This window comes from Staurois parvus, unplaced genomic scaffold (genome assembly GCF_062004578.1).
Source record: "Staurois parvus isolate SC_StPar_1 unplaced genomic scaffold, SC_StPar_1.0 ptg000090l, whole genome shotgun sequence".
Taxonomy (NCBI): domain Eukaryota; kingdom Metazoa; phylum Chordata; class Amphibia; order Anura; family Ranidae; genus Staurois; species Staurois parvus.
In genome coordinates this window covers 14,049,479-14,068,064 of record NW_028317886.1, presented here as the reverse complement: position 1 = coordinate 14,068,064, position 18,586 = coordinate 14,049,479, and the positions used below count along the sequence as shown (strand labels likewise).

The following is an 18,586-nucleotide window of genomic DNA, read 5'->3' as shown; positions in this document are numbered from 1 at the left end:
GAAACATGAACAAGTTTTCTTCAGACAGTGATAAACAAGATCATTTGTGATTATGTATATATCCTGAATGATCTAGTGCTGTCCTTGTATGACACAGTGTATTGGGTGTATTCTGCTGTACAATGGACTATTTAAACCCGTTAAGCACTACTTACAGTAAAAAGAACTAGTGTTACATAGTGTAATAACAAACACACAACAACGGCAAGTCATTGTAAGTCATTTAGTTTTCTTCTCAGTTACAGTGTCTATACATTAAGCCAAGTATATTAAAAAAAACACATAATACAGTGATAGTTTGGGGAGTGCAGTGCTTTACAAAATATTATTATGCAGTTTCCACAGGCCGTATTTTCATTCTCACAGTTTTTAGAGAATAATCATCTGGCTTGAAAGACAACCAGACAACTCCATTCTCAATCTCATAGGGGGCATTATTCCTAGGATCATATTGACCTCCAGTGTAGTAAATCCCATTCAGATTGGCAGCTTGGCAGTTATTGTACCACCACCCCCCTCCATACATTTCTGCACAGTTCTCCTCCCATTTATCATTGTCCCTATCATATGTGCTAAACTTCATTTTATCATGAGAGGTGTTTTCACTGTCTTCTTTGGAGCCTTCTGTGAGAGCATCCCCTGCTGAACCTTCATAATTACTAACATGAAGAGCATAACCCTCTGATTCTGACCCTAAATGAAAGATATATTCTGCATAAGCCTGCTTCCCAGACCAGTCCTCTAGCTCAACCCTGAGAACTGTCTCGTTCTGGCTCAGCATGTGTATGTATTTATTTCCCAGCCAAAGTTCTCCTTTTCCATTTGCATCCACAGATCCAAATCCATGCTTGTAGTCTTGCCATGTCCTGTTAAAATTCACAGATCCATCTTCTCTCTGTTGAATCAAAAGCCATCCTCCTATCTGGGTGTCTTGGTCACAATACACTGACAGTTCTGTTTGGGATCCCTCTGGCTTGATTTTGAAAATGCCACTTTTGCCACCAGAACTGTGCTTCTGGAGGATATCGGCACAGTCTAAAAAGAAACGCAGTTTTATCTTGTTTGCTAGGATTCATATTTTGAATATTATTGCACATTACTAAGTTTGCCAGGATGATGGAAGATTAAAGAAATTATGTTCTCCTAAACGTATTTTCTGGTTGACAATATTTATCTGAAAGCACTGCAAGGCAATTGTGTACTAATTAAATTTTTTGATAAGTAAATGTAGGTATGTATGAATGTGAACAGTTTTTCAAAAACAAAATGTAATATATTACATACTACTATATTATATTTGATGATTTCAATTACACTATGTGACAATACTGGGCAAGATAATGTAACTTTTAGGTGATATGTAATAAACTGTGCTCTTTGTTTCATATAACTCAGAATTTGGGGTCTGATTCACGGATAATTTGAGTTTATATACTTTCAGTGTCCCCTACAGCTAACCTGGTGTCATTGTTTTGTAGTTTGGAAAGCTGAATTATGTGTTTTTGGCCTAATTAGGGTAGACCCCAGAACTGTAACTTTTACTTTTATTTACCCTGTCCACCGCTAGATGAAGTTTTTTTCACTCCTGGTTTCACACTGCGGGCATGAAAATCAGGCACGTCTTCTTCACTGTTTTCAACTTGTATTGGACCGAGATCTTCAAACACTGGCCCACTCTTGTATTTAGTACCCCACTCTGTTCCATCCTTTGTGGTCCCACTGCTGCTGCTTACTACAGTCTTGGAATATGTAGTGGATCCAGAAGAACCTTTTCCGGGTTGGAAACTAGGAGGACCAAGGTCTGTATGGCTAAAATCATCAAATTCATCTTCTCCAAGGGTTAATGAAGTTTGCGTTTTCGATGATGAACTCTGAGTTTTAGAGGTTGAACTGCCAGTAGAAAAGCTGCCACCACTGACCTGTTTACCACTAAGAAATTCTTCCCAACTTGGGAGGTGGACACCTCCTGCACTGCCACTTCCAGTTACTTTCAGAGTGTATGTGCCATCAGCATCAAGCTCGCCCTTTCCTTCTTTCTTTAGCTCTTCTAATTTCTGACACTCATCTCCACTCATTGTTTCAAAAACTTCTTCCCTAGGTCCATCTGGCCCATGAATTGTTTTCTTAGTAATAGTTTTTGTGCATGTAATGACTCGACTTTCAGTTGTGACAGTTGTCTTATCTCCCCCAGATACTTTTATAGGTTGTGTACTTTTATCCCCATGAATAACAAATGTGGAAGTTTGGGAGGGTTGCTCTTTTATGCTACCAGAGACGTGAGAGACACTTGAAGTGGACACTGGTTGTCCACTTACCTCTTTACTTTTCCCTTCTAGTACAAATGCATATTGTTCAATGTCAGAGAATGTGGGATATTCAGCTTTATTTTGGGCAAGTGTCTTGAAACGTGAATCAACCATGGGAGCATCTTTAATTGGTCTCATCTTCAATACAGGTATAGCATTGTGATTTGGTCTGAGATCAGTAGATTCAGCTTGCAAGAGCTGTTTCTGGATATTTTCATAGCTTTCATAATCCACATTATAGTCAACTCCCTTTGCACAGGATCCTTTGCAAGAACGAAGTTTAATGTCAATATCAACCTGGAAAAGAGCAATCGATTAGAGAGGTGTGCAGTGTGTCTTATATGAGACACATTAAATAAACCTGCTTGTAGGACTTTAATGCACAGCTGTTTCCTTACCTCAAGGCGCTTCATTTCTACCACCTGGTCTCTGATGCCTCTTTGCAGCAATCTGATTCGGTTAATCTGAGTGGTAACTTTAGTTTTCAAGAACTCAATCTTTTGCCTGAGGGTTTCAGTCACCTGGTTATATGAGCCATCAGTCTCTAAAGATGCCAAACAGAAAATTAAATTTACTGTAATTTGTCAGCAACCTCGATTGAACATAGAAAAGGGCCTTTTTAAATCAGGCCTTTAGTGATGGACATAGTTAAACTCCTAATGGTATTACAAAAATGTCAAACTAATAGAACCTCAGCATGACCACCTTTTTTAGCAAATACGCTTAGAAAGGCAATACTTCACGTATTGTACTAGGAAAGAAAAGGCAACTTTCTCAAATCAGGTTGAGGTCTGGCCCACCCAGGCCCAACGGCCATGTGACAGTTGTTACCTCAGTCATGCTTCTATCCCTACCTCCTATGGTAAAATAATAGGGTTTTACTCTCACACTGTTCCAGGAAACGGAAGCTAAATAAGCCCAACTTCACTTTGTATTGAATAGTGCACAACCTGTGCATAAAAGGATGACTGCTTACAATAAATCCTTCCATGATATGGAAAGTGTTTTGATTTGTGACAGATCATCTTTAAAAAAAATCTCTGAATTCCTTGTTATCGTAGATCTGGCTATCTTTGCTTTCTGTCTGCTAAAATAAAGATTTTTATATTTAGAATAGTTTCAAATTAGGCATCCTGTATATCAACTAGAATATAATATCACTGTTGTTTGTGTATTTAAAGCTTATTCTTGTAGATGGGGAAGAAAAAGCAGAACATATGTTAAAATAAATGAGAAAAAGTTCAAGAAAATAAATTGCTAAAAAACAAAAATGATACTGTGGTCAATAAAAAAAGACAAAATGATAAATAGATAGAGATAGATATAACGTACAGTATATATTGAATAGAAAGCTACACTGACAAAACATGGCCTGGCTACAGTATAACACAATGCCTGCAGTAAGCTGATCGATGCTAAATTTAATACGTACGTTGTGCTGCCACCAGTTTGTCTTTGACAGACTTATATGTGTCCTTGGTTCTGATGTCAATGCTAGTATAACTGCTTTCTCCATCCTTTAATTTCTGTTTAATGGCATCAATTCTCTTGCTAAATTCTTTGTCAGTTTGGGTAGTTAGACCTTGAACCCTGCATCCAGAAGGACATTTGGGACCCTGCAGGTAACGTATGAGATATTGACATTATAGAATAAACATCAAGCACTTTTCACTTTAACATGTGACAAAGGGTTTTGACAGTAGTAGAGTTTGTTTTGTTTTTTTTAAAGAGAGCACATCAATAGTTATGATGTGACAACTCACTTATGTGTGTAAATTTCAGCCTGCGTTACTGAGTTCTGTAAGCAATAGACACTTTTAAGTAGGAAAAAAAGGAGGAAAAGGAAAAAGTTAAAAGGAGACTAAGGCTCCTCCTGTAGGCTCAAAAGTAAATAAAAAACATCAAAGCCATGCAGATATAAAATGCACACATAAGGCATTTGCTGTGTGTATTCATCAAGAAATCTTTAGATCTATTTTTTTACTGCAACTAATGCTAGTAGATAAATTTGATTTGGTAACATCCTCTTGCTATGAGAACATCAATACTAATGATTGCTGATTTGTTGCTATAGTTGAATTCTGCACATTGTCTTTCGCTTAAAATTTTCCTAAACCCATGACCCTGCATTCACTATATCTGGTCTCACACAGTACACAGAACACAGAAATGCAATTATTTTAGTAAATGTAAACTGCTAAATACTTTTTTCATCAGTAGTTAGAGCAGTCTTGTGACTTCTATAAGTGTCCAGCAGAGTACTGGTTAAAGCTTGTAGGGGGAGTTTTCATTCTCCCCTGGTTGTCCTATGAGGCTGCATAGCCCCTGACCCTCTGTCTGGACAGTGCTGATCACATACACTGTCCCAAGAAAAAAAACCTCTCTAGCAATACACACCAAACTGAGCATGTGCAGATGGATTGGGGACTGTGGAAGAATGGGAGGATCAAAGAACACAGGATCAAACAGCCTTTTTACATAATGCGGAGGATTAACCCGTTAGGTTCCACAATGAGTATAACAAGCATGCTTTACTGCATATACAGACTGATTTTACTGTTGTGGGTTTAGTAACACTTTAATTGTGCTTTTAAACGACCAAATCCTAAACACTAGTTTTTCAGTTTTCCATAGACACCCATTGTAAAATGACTTGGATTTCAACAAGAATAGATGCAACAGTCAGACTGTGTATAAAGTATAGCTGATGTCGGCCTTTGAGCCATTACAACTATCACAACAAAAAATGTATTCCCCCTTGAACGTGTAAAAAGTTTACTGTCAACTGACGTCACTTAACTGCTCCAGGCTATTGAGATATCTCAACTTTCACGTCGGGATCCCCCAAGATGCCTGGATCAGCCTCTCAGTGAGCACTGTAGGGGCAGAGCAGAGACCTGGTTACTGACAGTCACCTCTTTCTGCTCACTGAAGACCGAGAACTGAGTGACTGGCAGTCTTTGATCTCTCAGTTCTTAGTATAGAGGCAGCAGGGGACAGATGCAGTAATGGATCGATGCTGCATCAACCTAGGAGAATATACATTTTTTTTTGTTTGTTTGGTTTTTTTTTTTAAATCTCAAACTTAATTTTTAAAGATGGCCATTGACTACATAGATTAGCATTAGAAGAGTTTGTTATTTGCTGCAGAGCTTTTTCAACAACTTGGAACATGAGGTAAAAAAATTATCTTTTTTCATTTGCACTAAAGTTTAGTGCCATCTAAATCAGCATAAAATTTTGGAGCAATGCTTGGAGGTACAGCAAATCTCTTGGCATTAATGCCTGTTTGATGACTAATAAACAGTTCATTTTTCATGCATGAATCCTTCCTGCTGTGACATTGTATTCTGATGTCAATTGGCTGCAAGGTGCTGATTTACAAAAGTCCCATATGACAGAAGTAGAGCGTTAGATTGTCATCTGCAGAGCAGGACTAGCCATAGATGGATCGAAATTTTACCGCTCACTGCTGAACCGGCTGAATTTAAATCCATCCATGGGAAGTATATGGCTAGCTAAATTGACATTTTAATACAGGATGGATGTCAGCATGCTGCACATATTCACATGAAAATTCTCAGGTCCTAAAAAAAGAAAGGACGTTCACTACAACTCATAGCGCACTGTATTTGTACTAATATAAATATACTGTTCCCGTCTTGGTCATAAACATTTTTATTAATAAAAAGAACACAAATCTCAAAGTTAAAAAAAGGAGTACCCTATAGAAAAAATATGCCCTGGATCTATCTTTTCTTAGCTTTTGGTCTCTTGAATGCAATTTGCCTCTTGTTCTTCACCAGATTCTTGAGGGCTGTTGGCCTTTTCTCATAGCAATTAATCATGCCCCCACCATGGTCATTGCTATTTTAATGGTTCAAGGGCCAACTCAGGGTACACTGACAGGCTCTTTGTATGATACCAACTCCGCACCCACTGATACTCATTTCCTATGCTTGCTTGATGTACTCAGGAAATGGCCAATGCCTCCGAGTATGGACAGCAAGTGATCTCCAACCCTTCTTCCCAAGTCGTAGCATTTGTACCTGAATGGCCAATGTCTAGGCATGGACACTGTCAGGAAATCATTATCCCTGCGTAAGCTCTGACACCATCTGAGCATAATGAAATAAGGTGCATTATGAGGTTTATGTAGGAATATAGTACCAAGTTTTTTGCTCCATAAGATGCACTTTTTCCCCCCCAAAAAATGGGGGGAAATGTCTGTGCTTCTTATGGAGCGAATATTGACCAGTCATCATGTAGTCTCTGGTCATCTCCTGTACCATGTCTGCAGTCTCTGACCGTCTCCTGTACCATGTCTGCAGTCTCTGACCGTCTCCTGTACCATGTCTGCAGTCTCTGACCGTCTCCTGTACCATGTCTGCAGTCTCTGACCGTCTCCTGTACCATGTCTGCAGTCTCTGACCGTCTCCTGTACCATGTCTGCAGTCTCTGACCGTCTCCTGTACCATGTCTGCAGTCTCTGACCGTCTCCTGTACCATGTCAGCACTCTCTGACTGTCTCCTGTACCATGTCAGCACTCTCTGACCGTCTCCTGTACCATGTCAGCAGTCTCTGACCGTCTCCTGTACTATGTCTGCAGTCTCTGACCATCTCCTGTACTATGTCAGCAGTCTCTGACCATCTCCTGTACTATGTCAGCAGTCTCTGGTCATCTCCTGTAGTATGTCCGTAGTCTCTGGCCATCTCCTGTACTATGTCTGCAGTCTCTGGTCATCTCCTGTAGTATGACTGCAGTCTCTGGTCATCTCTTGTAGAATGTCTGTAGTCTCTGGTCATCTCCTGTACTATGTCTGCACTCTCCGGTCATCTTCTGTACTATGTCTGCAGTCTCCGGTCATCTTCTGTACTATATCTGTAGTCTCTGGTCATCTCCTGTACTATATCTGTAGTCTTGGGTCATCTCCTGTACCATGTCTGCAGTCTCTGGTCATCTCCTGTACTATGTCTGTAGTCTTTGTTCAGAATATTTTTTTTCCTCCTCTAAATCGTAGGTGCATCCTATGGTTAGGTGCATCTTATGGAGCAAAAAAAACGGTAATTGCTGATACAAAGGCTCTGCTTTAAAACAGTGCTCACTTACCCAATCCTCATCTGAACACACTTGCCAGCTTTTCTCTTGCTTACAGCCAGCATCAGCTTTCTGTTCCACAATCCTGGGGCCACGACCAGAAGCACCAGCCTCTGCAAAATCCTCAGCTGTCTATTTATTAAACAAATAAAAAGATCAATAAACATTTTTAAGAAATTATTTTTGAATAAAATCTTATAGTCCTTCATAGCCACAGCAGTTTTATTAGTTGTATTTATATTTAAAGAGTACACAACCCTTTGGGGGAGATTTATGAACACTGGATCACTCAGAATCTGGCGCAGCTCTGCATGGTAGCCAACAGCTTTTAAGTTCAGTTTATTCAATTAAGCTTTCACAATAAAACCTGGAACTGATTGTTTTGTGTGCAGAGCTGCAGCTGATTTTGCACTTTCCAGCTTTAGTAAATCTCCCTCTTTTGAGTCAGAAATATGACTTTTGTTTGAGTTTACTAGCTGCATGCTTGTTGCGAGTCAGTGACAGACAGGCAGATAGCAGAGGAAGGTAAGCCTACATATTTCTTTCAGCTAACGTTTCCTTCAAAGCAATCTGGTTGCTATTCTAAAGTTTTCAAGGCAAGCTGTACTTTTAACCACTTGCCCTCCTGAGGATTTACCCCCCTTCCTGACCAGGCCATTTTTTGTGTTACGGCGCTGCATTACTTTAACTGATGATTGCGTGGTCATGCAAAGCTGCACCCAAATTAAATTTACAACCTTTTTTTCCCATGAACTGAGCTTTCTTTCGGTGGTATTTAATCGCCTGTGCATTTTTAAATTTTTTGCGCTATAAATAAAAAGACAAACAATTTTGAGAATAAACTATATTTTTGACTTTTTGCTATTAAATATGTCCAGTAAAAAAAATGTAAAAATCAAATTTTGTCATAAATTTAGGCCAAAATGTATTTTGCTACATGTCTTTGCTAAAAACAATCCAAACACGTATAAATTAATTGGTTTACATGAAAGTTATAGCGTTTACAAATGTTAGTATATATACTGGGATTTTTTATTTTTATTAGTAATGGTGGTGACAAGCAACTTACAGCAGGACTGCGGCAGACATTCTGACACTGGGGGGAACTAACTTGGTGTCACTGACATCCTCAGTGACACAAATACAGTGATCAGTGCTAAAAAAAAGCACTGACATTGTACTAATGGCACTGGGCAGGAAAGGGTTAACATGAGGGGCGATCAAAGGGTTAATTGTGTGCTGGGTGTGTTTTACTATGGGGTGCTGTCTGTGTGCTTCACTGTAAGCACACTGCTTTGGATGGCTGTGCTGCGTAAACCATCCAAAGCAGTGTGTCCGAGCTGACAGGGAGGAGAACTGTTAGTAAAAAAAACAGTTCTCCTCTCCGTCGGAGATCCCCGGTAATCATTGGATACCAGCGCGTAATCACTGGCCGGGACCCAGTGATTTACAGTTGCGGCGGCGCCAGGTAGGGCGTACATGCCTCACGTGCACCCCCTACCCAAATGTGCAAAATCACATATATATATATATATATATATATATACAGTCAGGTCCATAAATATTGGGACATCGACACAATTCTAACATTTTTGGCTCTATATACCACCACAATGGATTTTAAATGAACTGAACAAGATGTATTTTAACTGCAGACTGTCAGCTTTAATTTGAGGGTATTTACATCCAAATCAGGAGAACGGCGTAGGAATTACAACAGTTTGCATATGTGCCTCCCACTTGTTAAGCGACCAAAAGTAATGGGACAATTGGCTTCTCAGCTGTTCCATGGCCAGGTGTGTGTTATTCCCTCATTATATCAATTACAATGAGCAGATAAAAGGTCCAGAGTTCATTTCAAGTGTGCTATTTGCATTTGGAATCTGTTGCTGTCAACTCTCAAGATGAGATCCAAAGAGCTGTCACTATCAGTGAATCAAGCCATCATTAGGCTGAAAAAACAAAACAAACCCATCAGAGAGATAGCAAAAACATTAGGCGTGGGCAAAACAACTGTTTGGAACATTCTTCAAAAGAAGGAACGCACCGGTGAGCTCAGCAACACCAAAAGACCCACAAGACCACGGAAAACAACTGTGGTGGATGACTGAAGAATTCTTTCCCTGGTGAAGAAAACACCCTTCACAACAGTTGGCCAGATCAAGAACACTCTCCAGGAGGTAGGTGTATGTGTGTCAAAGTCAACAATCAAGAGAAGACTTCACCAGAGTGAATACAGAGGGTTCACCACAAGTTGTAAACCATTCGTGAGCGTCAAAAACAGGAAGGCTAGATTAGAGTTTGCCAAACGACATCTAAAAAAGCCTTCACAGTTCTGGAACAACATCCTATGGACAGATGAGACCAAGATCAACTTGTACCACAGTGATGGGAAGAGAAGAGTATGGAAAAGGAAAGGAACTACTCATGATCCTAAGCATACCACCTCATCAGTGAAGCATGGTGGTGGTAGTGTCATGGTGTGGGCATGTATGGCTGCCAATGGAACTGGTTCTCTTGTATTTATTGATGATGTGACTGCTGACAAATGCAGCAGGATGAATTCTGAAGTGTTTCGGGCAATATTATCTGCTCATATTCAGCCAAATGCTTCAAAACTCATTGGACGCCGCTTCACAGTGCAGATGGACAATGACCCAAAGCAGACTGCAAAAGCAACCAAAGAGTTTTTTAAGGGAAAGAAGTGGAATGTTATGCAATGGCCAAGTCAATCACCTGACTTGAATCCGATTGAGCATGCATTTCACTTGCTGAAGACAAAACTGAAGGGAAAATGCCCCAAGAACAAGCAGGAACTGAAGACAGTTGCAGTAGAGGCCTGGCAGAGCATCACCAGGGATGAAACCCAGCGTCTGGTGATGTCTATGTGTTGCAGACTTCAGGCTGTAATTGACTGCAAAGGATTTGCAACCAAGTATTAAAAAGTGAAAGTTTGATTTATGATTATTATTCTGTCCCATTACTTTTGGTCCCTTAAGAAGTGGGAGGCACATATGCAAACTGTTGTAATTCCTACACCGTTCAACTGATTTGGATGTAAATACCCTCAAATTAAAGCTGACAGTCTGCAGTTAAAGCACATCTTGTTCAGTTCATTTAAAATCCATTGTGGTGGTATATAGAGCCAAAAATGTTAGAATTGTGTCGATGTCCCAATATTTATGGACCTGACTGTATATATATATATATATATATATATATATATATATATATATATGTGATTTTGCGCTCATATGCCGCCCTGTAGCAGTATTACTGTTATAGGGTGGTCGGGAAGCGGTTAAAAGAAGAGAAGAAATAAACAGCTCTTCTGCTGCCTCCAATGTCTGGGAATGCAATACTTCCAGGAGTGCCTATCTTCTCAGTTCCCCTAAAGCTCTCACTGGTTCCTTCTGTTGACCTTCATATCACCTCTGTGAAAGTTGTGACCAGAACAGGTGTAGCAATTGGAAGATTTACCCTCACTTCTTGATCTGATGCCAAATGTAATAATCTGCATTTACCATCACTTTTTATCCTAGTGTCAAGGATACCCAGAGCAAACGGAGTGGAAGCATCTCCCAATAGGATAACCAAAAATTGGCAGGTGTTTTTATCCTTCCCTACTCTATTCAAAACTAGTTTTTCAATATACATAGACATACACTTTAAACAAAGGGTAATGAACATAGATATAGGTGTAATTTAAAAATGGCAAAGAAGTCTTCTGGTTCTCCAGTCCAACCTTGTTTCATTAAAGTAGTACTAAAAGGAAAGGCTTTTTTAGTTTTGTACAGAGTGGAGAGGGATTTGAACACTTGCCAAGTTTTTATTGCTCTCTGTGTCCCCGTTAGGGAGATTCACATCCTCTATTTGTCATGTTTACCATTATCACCAAAAGTGAAAGAAAATCCCAAATTGTGGGTTGTCCCCAGAGGAGGAATAGAGGGGGAATCTTCCAGTGGGGCAGGGGCGGACTGACCACTTGGAAACTCGGGCACTGCCCGAGGGCCCGGGGTCAGTAAGGGGCCCCATGAGATGCCCCTGGTACCTTTTTCATAGGCTTTTTTGAGTTTGGGCAAGGACACAGGGGCCCCATGATCCCCTATTGCCCAGGGGCCCCATGAGTTGTCATTCAACCCCTGCAGTGGGGACATTAGTCCTGGTGACAAACAGGGATTCTTTCACATTTCATGGGATTTTCTCTCACTTCCTGTTTGGTTATGGGACAGGAAGAGAAGGGAAATCTCAACAATGGAACATAGATAATGAAAAAAAAAATTGACAGGGGTTATAATCCACCTTTAATCCATCCAAAATGAAAGAAAAAAGATTTGCCTTTAGTTCTACTTTAAGTCTTTAATCTAATAAGTGTTACCTAATTATCAAAGCATGGTATCCTTATGCCTTTTTCTGTTGGTAGTTGACCTGTTTATGGACTGACTTTTGAGAATGATAGATATCTGCTGATATGAAATGATTGGGATGAATGATGTAATTATATAGGTTCTGGGTAATTAAACTAGTCTGTTTCTATTGCTTCACACATAATATAGGCACTTTGGCTGGCCTCATACTTTTCAATCTGAATATACAACCTATTTAGATTTATTAATATATGTATTGGTTGAGACTATCTGATTGAATATAAACTCAATGTATTGTTTAACTACTTCCTGCCAGGCCTATAGTAAAATGACAGCCGGGCGAACCTCTCGTCCCTCCGGGAGGGTGTCATATGACGTCCTTCCCAGATCGTGCTTTGCGCGTGCCCGCAGAGCCACGCTGTGGCAAGATCTGTCACCTATTGTGTACCTCGGACACGGCCGATGACAGATCTGTGTACCGGCCCCGTTGCCAGTACCGTGTGACCTATCACAGCAGGTCACATGACAGTTGTATACATTGGATGGCGTCCTTTCATGCCATCCATTGTATACAAGTGTGTCTAGCTGTGAATGGTCACGGTGATCACATGCACAGGCTGGGCCAGTCACAGCCCATCTGTGTAATCACAACAAAAAAACCTGAATTAATTGATTTCATTCAGTTACAGTTGCAAGAAAAAGTATGTGAACCCCTTGGGATTACGTGGAGTTTTGCATGAATTGGGCATAAAATGTGCTCTGAACGTCATCTAAGTCACAACAATAGAAGAACACAGTCTGCTAAACATAATACTACACAAACATTAGATGTTGCATGGTTTAATTGCACATAACATGTAAACATTCACAGTGCAGGGAGGAAAAAGTATGTGAACCTTTGGACTTAATAACTGGTTGACCCTCCTTTGGCAGCAATAACCTCAACCAAACGTTTCCTGTGGTTGCAGATCAGACCTGCACAACGATCTGGAGTCATTTTGGACCACTCCTCTTCACAAAACTGTTTCAGTGTAGCAATATTCTTGGGATGTCTGGTGTGAATCGCTCTCTTAAGGTCATGCCACAGCATTTCAATCGGGTTGTGGTCAGGACTCTGACTGGGCCACTCCAGAAGGCGTATTCTGTGCTGTTGCAGCCATTGTTTTGTTGAATTACTTGTATGCTTTGGGTCATTGTCCTGTTGCATCACCCATCCTCTGCGGAGCTTCAGTTGGCAGACAGATGGTCATACGTTTTCCTGCAAAATGTCTTGATAAACTCTGGAATTCATTTTCCCATCAATGACAACAATTTGTCCAGGCCCTGAGGCAGCAAAGCAGCCCCAAGCCATGATGCTCCCTCCGCCATGTTTTACAGTGGGGATGAGGTTTTGATGTTGGTGTGCTGTGCCTTTTTTTCTCCACACATAGTGTTGTGTGTTCTTCCCAAACAACTCAATCTTGGTTTCATCTGTCCACAGTATATTTTGCCAGTAGTGCTGTGGAACATCCAGGTGCTCTTTTGCAAACTTCAAACGTGCTGCAATATTCTTTTTGGACAGCAATGGCTTCCTCCGTGGTGTCCTCCCATGTACTCCATTCTTGTTTAATGTTTTCCTTATTGTAGATGTGTCAACAAAAAAGTTAGCATGTGCCAGAGATTTCTGTAGGTCTTTAGCTGACACTCTGGGATTCTTCTTTACCTCATGCAGCATTCTGCGCTGTGCTCTTGCAGTCATTTTTACAGGACGACCACGCCTAGGGAGAGTAGCAACAGTGCTAAACTTTCTCCATTTGTAGACAGTCTGTCTTACCGTGGACACATGAACATCAAGGCTTTTGGAGACACTTTTGTAACCCTTTCCAGCTTCATGCAAGTCAACAATTCTTGATGGTAGGTCTTCTGAGAGCTCTTTTCTGCGAGGCATGGTTCACATCAGACAGTGCTTCTTGAAACCAGTAAACTCAAAACATGCGTGTGTTTTTTAAGGGCAGGACAGCTGTCAGCAACACATCCAATATCATCACACTGATTGGAGTCAAGGTTGGCTCACTCCTGGCTTCAATTAGCTCTGGGAGAAGTCATTAAGCTAGGGCCTCACATACTTTTTCCTCCCTGCACTGTGAATGTTTACATGTTATGTGCAATTCAACCATGGCAACATCTAATGTTTGTGTAGTATTATGTTCAGCAGACTGTGTTCTTCTATTGTTGTGACTTAGATGACGTTCAGAGCACATTTTATGCCCAATTCATGCAAAACTCCACGTAATCCCAAGGGGTTCACATATTTTTTCTTGCAACTGTAAATGCTTGCTTATAGCAAAGAAATCAAATTGTGTAAAAAAAAAAAAGGAAAAAAAAATACTGATCACTTCCCCAAAGTAGTACAATGTTACTATGGTAACATTATACTACTTTGGTCATAGCGTAATATGAAAAAAAATCTTAAAAAAAGAAAAAAAAAATTGTAAAAAAATTATCAATTTTTTTCCATACTGTCACCAGTCAGAGTCCCTGATCACCGCCACACCAGTTATATGATGATGCTGTACTGCACTGGTGACAGGATGCAAAAAAAATAGTGAAAATAATTTTTTTCATTTCCTCATTTTCCGAAAAATTATGGCAAAAAAAATTACAAATTTCAAAAACCTCGTCATGCCTCTTATGAAATACATCGGACTATCTACTTTGCAAAAAGGGGTCATTTGGGGGATATCTATACTGTTCTGACATTTTTGGGCCTCAAGAAATTAGATTGATCAATTTTCAGATATATCCCATAGTTTGTGAACTCTATAACTTTCCTACAGGCTAAATAATAAATACTGATTTGGGTTATTTTCACCAAAGAAATGTAGAAGAATACATCTTGGCCTAAATTTATGAAGAACAATTATTTATTTGCAAATTTTTCTAACAGAAACAAAGAAACGTGTTTTTTTTTTTACATTTTTTGGTCTTTTTTTTGTTAATTTAGCAAAAAATAAAACCCCCAGTGGTGATTAAATACCACCAAACAAAAGCTCTAGTTGTGTGAACAAAATTATAAAATTTTAGTTTGGGCACAGTGTTGCATGACCGCGCAATTGTCATTCAAAGTGTGAGAGTGCTGAAACCTGAAAATTTGCCTGGGAAGGAAGGGATAAAAGTGCCCGCTACTGAAGTGGTTAAGAAGGTATTCACACTACACAATTGGTAAATCTAAAGGATATTGTAATGTGTATAACCAAGTCAGTGACATCCATGCCCATTAGGTGTACTATGAAGAGTGGGAAAGTGAGGTACTCAACAAGGTGCAACTTCAGTTTCTTGTCTACTTCCCATATGTAGTTGGGCCCTGCTTGTGCACAGTCCCACAGGTATATCTCAGGCCAGACTGTCATCTATGGTTTAGGCATGCTTATCTACTATGAGATATTGAGGTCTGCACAGGGAAGTGTACAACTTCAGGTAATGATTATTATGACAAAATGATTGCCCCCACTCCCACATTTATTGATACAATACTGAATCTAAGAACCAGTAATTTACACACAAAGCAATAAGATGTGTCTTGCAGATTCAATGAAGTTGATTTACTAAAAGCAAATAGGCTGTTCATTTTGTAAAGGAAGGTACATTTGCAAGAGCTTAGTAAACGTGGCGAAAATACACTTTGCAAAGAATGCCCAATCCTGCGCAAAGAAAATATTAAAAAATGCATTTTTGCTTTCACATGATTGGATGATAGAAGTCAGCAGAACTTTGCCTCCTTCACTAATCTCTAGGGAAAATTCCCTTGGCATTGTATATCTTCTTTGTGGTAATCTATTGCGTGCTATCAATACTCCAATACCATTCTGAATTCAGATTGCTGTTTATTCCAACAAACTTTCTTTTCAACAAGAATATTTAGGAGGGCCATACATTTAGGCATTATCTGTGACTGCATTACTTTATATCAATCAAATAATTAAATAATTACCGCGCTCTAATACTAACAAAAAGTGCAAAGTGAAAATAAATATATAATATATGATGTCTGATATAAATAAATAATAAAAATTAAAAATAAATTAATATAGTGATGACCTAATAACAAATCACTAAATGTGCAATCCTCATGCAAATGTGCAAATGTTCCATATATAAACCACAGAGAAATTCATAATGAGATTACTAAAAAATATAAATATAATTCATAATGTGATTAATAAAAAATATAAATAATTAATATAAATAATATATAATGTGGAAATGCAACGATACTGTCCCCAATGTGACTGTACAAATGGATATCCAGCCAAGGTAGATGTACTCTCCTTCAGTATAACGATAAGACCTTTGCAATAATGCTGTGAGCCTGTGTAGCTGCAGGGCTGTGAGGGAACTCCCTCCTTTAATCCACTCCTTAGTCCTCTGTCTTTATATTCCTAAAGACAGAGGACTAAGGAGTGGATTAAAGGAGGGAGTTCCCTCACAGCCCTGCAGCTACACAGGCTCACAGCATTATTGCAAAGGTCTTATCTTTATACTGAAGGAGAGTACATCTACCTTGGCTGGATATCCATTTGTACAGTCACATTGGGGACAGTATCGTTGCATTTCCACATTATATATTATTTATATTAATTATTTATATTTTTATTAATCACATTATGAATTATATTTATATTTTTTAGTAATCTCATTATGAATTTCTCTGTGGTTTATATATGGAACATTTGCACATTTGCATGAGGATTGCACATTAATGATTTGTTATTAGGTCATCACTATATTAATTTATTTTGAATTTTTATTATTTATTTATATCAGACATCATATATTATATATTTATTTTCACTTTGCACTTTTTGTTAGTATTAGAGCGCGGTAATTATTTAATTATTTGATTGTTGTTAAACGCACATTTTATGAGAGTGGGCAAATTAACCAGCGATCTAATATATATTTGTTAGTATACCTCAGTGGCTCACAAGTTACTTAGTAATTTTTATTGCATTACTTTATATGCCCATAAATCATGGTGTGCTGATGTGATGTATCAGCAATTCATATATCCAGGATACGGTATAAGTGATACACCTTATATAACCACTCTGGATGATATCCACTATTGACCATATTATCCTCTGAGGCCTCCAGTAGCTTTATCAAACTTTATAATACAATATACCACCTACCATGTATGAATGTGGCCGAGTGAGCAGCTGCTTGGGTGACAAGACATCGTTATCTTTTTAATATTTAGCTCACTTTTGTACATAATTTGTTACTGTTTTTCAGTAAAGCCATTTTGTATTAAGCTGCATGGTCCCATTTGAAACTTTCTTCCAGGAGTATCTCTTTACCCTTGATTGTTACACAATCCCTTGCAAAGTGAACAGTATATTAGCCTTTACTAAATCAACATGTTTATGAATAAAGTAAACATCACCTTAAGGCCATTTTTTCTATTTTTATTAATGGCCCAACACCCCGTAGTCACTATAGGAATACAATTGCCCATGTATATGTCATCTGCGTGAGAAGCAAAAGGGCTATGGAATCTAAAAATGCCAATTAACTGCTGTTAAAGGAAGCCCGTGCAGACTAAAAGACCTACGCTCTCAATGGTGACCTTGCTTTGCAAATATACTAATTGTCTGGCTGTCTTGCCAATCCTATGACTTTAATAATAAGTGACCGGGAGCAAGTATGCAGAGGTTTTGACTTCAGCTTAGTAATAAAGGAGATCAGCAATGGCATTCTCAGTAATTCTATCAGTGTGGCTCTCCTATGGGTTAATACAGGTTTATTGTTCTGGTGTATTCATATTCACATACAGATAAATACATAGATAGCTAGACAGTACAATGACCTAAACTGGTTGTAAATCCTAAGACTAACTAATCTTAAAAACATTCCCTTTCCACTTCTCCTATCTATCCTACATACCCTGTATAAAAAAAAATCAGTATATGTACCCTTTTTTGCCCTGTCCGGTCCAGTCAAGTCTGGACTTGTAATCCTGTAGCTCTGTCTCCACTGTGTAAGGGAGCCCTTGACAAGGGTTGTGAATTCCAGGAGTCATGACGTCACCCATAGGCTCCTGTGAGCCAGCTGTTGTCAGCGCTCCCTCCACTCCCCTGTAGCAGCCACTTACTGACACAGGGGAGCTAGAGCTGCAGAATCATGTGATCAGACCAGACCGGATTAAAAATAAGCAAGAACACATACTTTTTATACAGGGTATGCAGGATAGACAAGAGGAGGGGAGAGGAAACACTTCAACTAATTCATAATGTAAGTATAATAGAACTGTAATTACCAATAAAAGTACGTGCCTATGTTAGCTTATATATCAATATACGTTTGTGAGCCAAGTAAAACATACAGTGAAGAAGCTTTTAGAAAATATAGACAGGAAAAGAATTCTTTGTAGAAAGTAGATAATGGAATGTTTCATACCCATACAGTGCTCACGAGGCAGAGGAACAAGGTTACAAGTGTTGCTCTCAGCATCTTTTTTTCTTTGGCTGAGTGAAGGCAATAGTGAGGATAAAGTCACTAGATGTGCTTTTTAAGCCTGGCCACTAGTGTAAGATCAATCATTAGACCATGTTTTATTTACAGAGCTAATAAGACCTATGCACCAGCCTAATGTCACTGCCCAGGGCAGTATTGCTCAAGCCACTGAGTAAATGTATCCAAGGTTCAATGAGATGACCTGATGTTCTCAGATGGTGAAAACACTAAGATGTGCTGTGTGGGAGGATGGAGACAAACAAGTGGGAAAACAAGAACATTAAAGTCCAGGGTATTTTACGGTAAAGTCTTCCTACAC

General features: G+C 39.2%; 1 protein-coding gene across 1 annotated transcript; it reads right to left on the bottom strand.

The window, feature by feature from the left end:
* Positions 1-209: 209 nt before the first annotated feature.
* FGA (fibrinogen alpha chain) lies at positions 210-18,349 on the bottom strand. Its single transcript, XM_089670430.1, has 6 exons — positions 18,211-18,349; positions 7,418-7,537; positions 3,739-3,922; positions 2,705-2,850; positions 1,553-2,603; positions 210-1,035 (listed from the first exon to the last, which is right to left on the bottom strand). The coding sequence occupies exons 1-6, from the start codon at positions 18,262-18,264 to the stop codon at positions 329-331; spliced, it is 2,262 nt and encodes a 753-aa protein (XP_089526556.1). The 5' UTR covers positions 18,265-18,349; the 3' UTR covers positions 210-328.
* Between the last annotated feature and the right edge of the window lie 237 nt (positions 18,350-18,586).

Coding starts and splice junctions, on each gene's coding strand:
- FGA (XM_089670430.1), bottom strand. CDS start 18,264: ATGCTGAGAGCAACACTTGTAACCTTGTTCCTCTGCCTCGTGAGCACT. Junction 3,923..7,417: donor TGTGTTCAGATGAGGATTGG/GTAAGTGAGCAC, acceptor CGTTACCTGCAG/GGTCCCAAATGTCCTTCTGG. Junction 2,851..3,738: donor CAAACTGGTGGCAGCACAAC/GTACGTATTAAA, acceptor TGGCATCTTTAG/AGACTGATGGCTCATATAAC.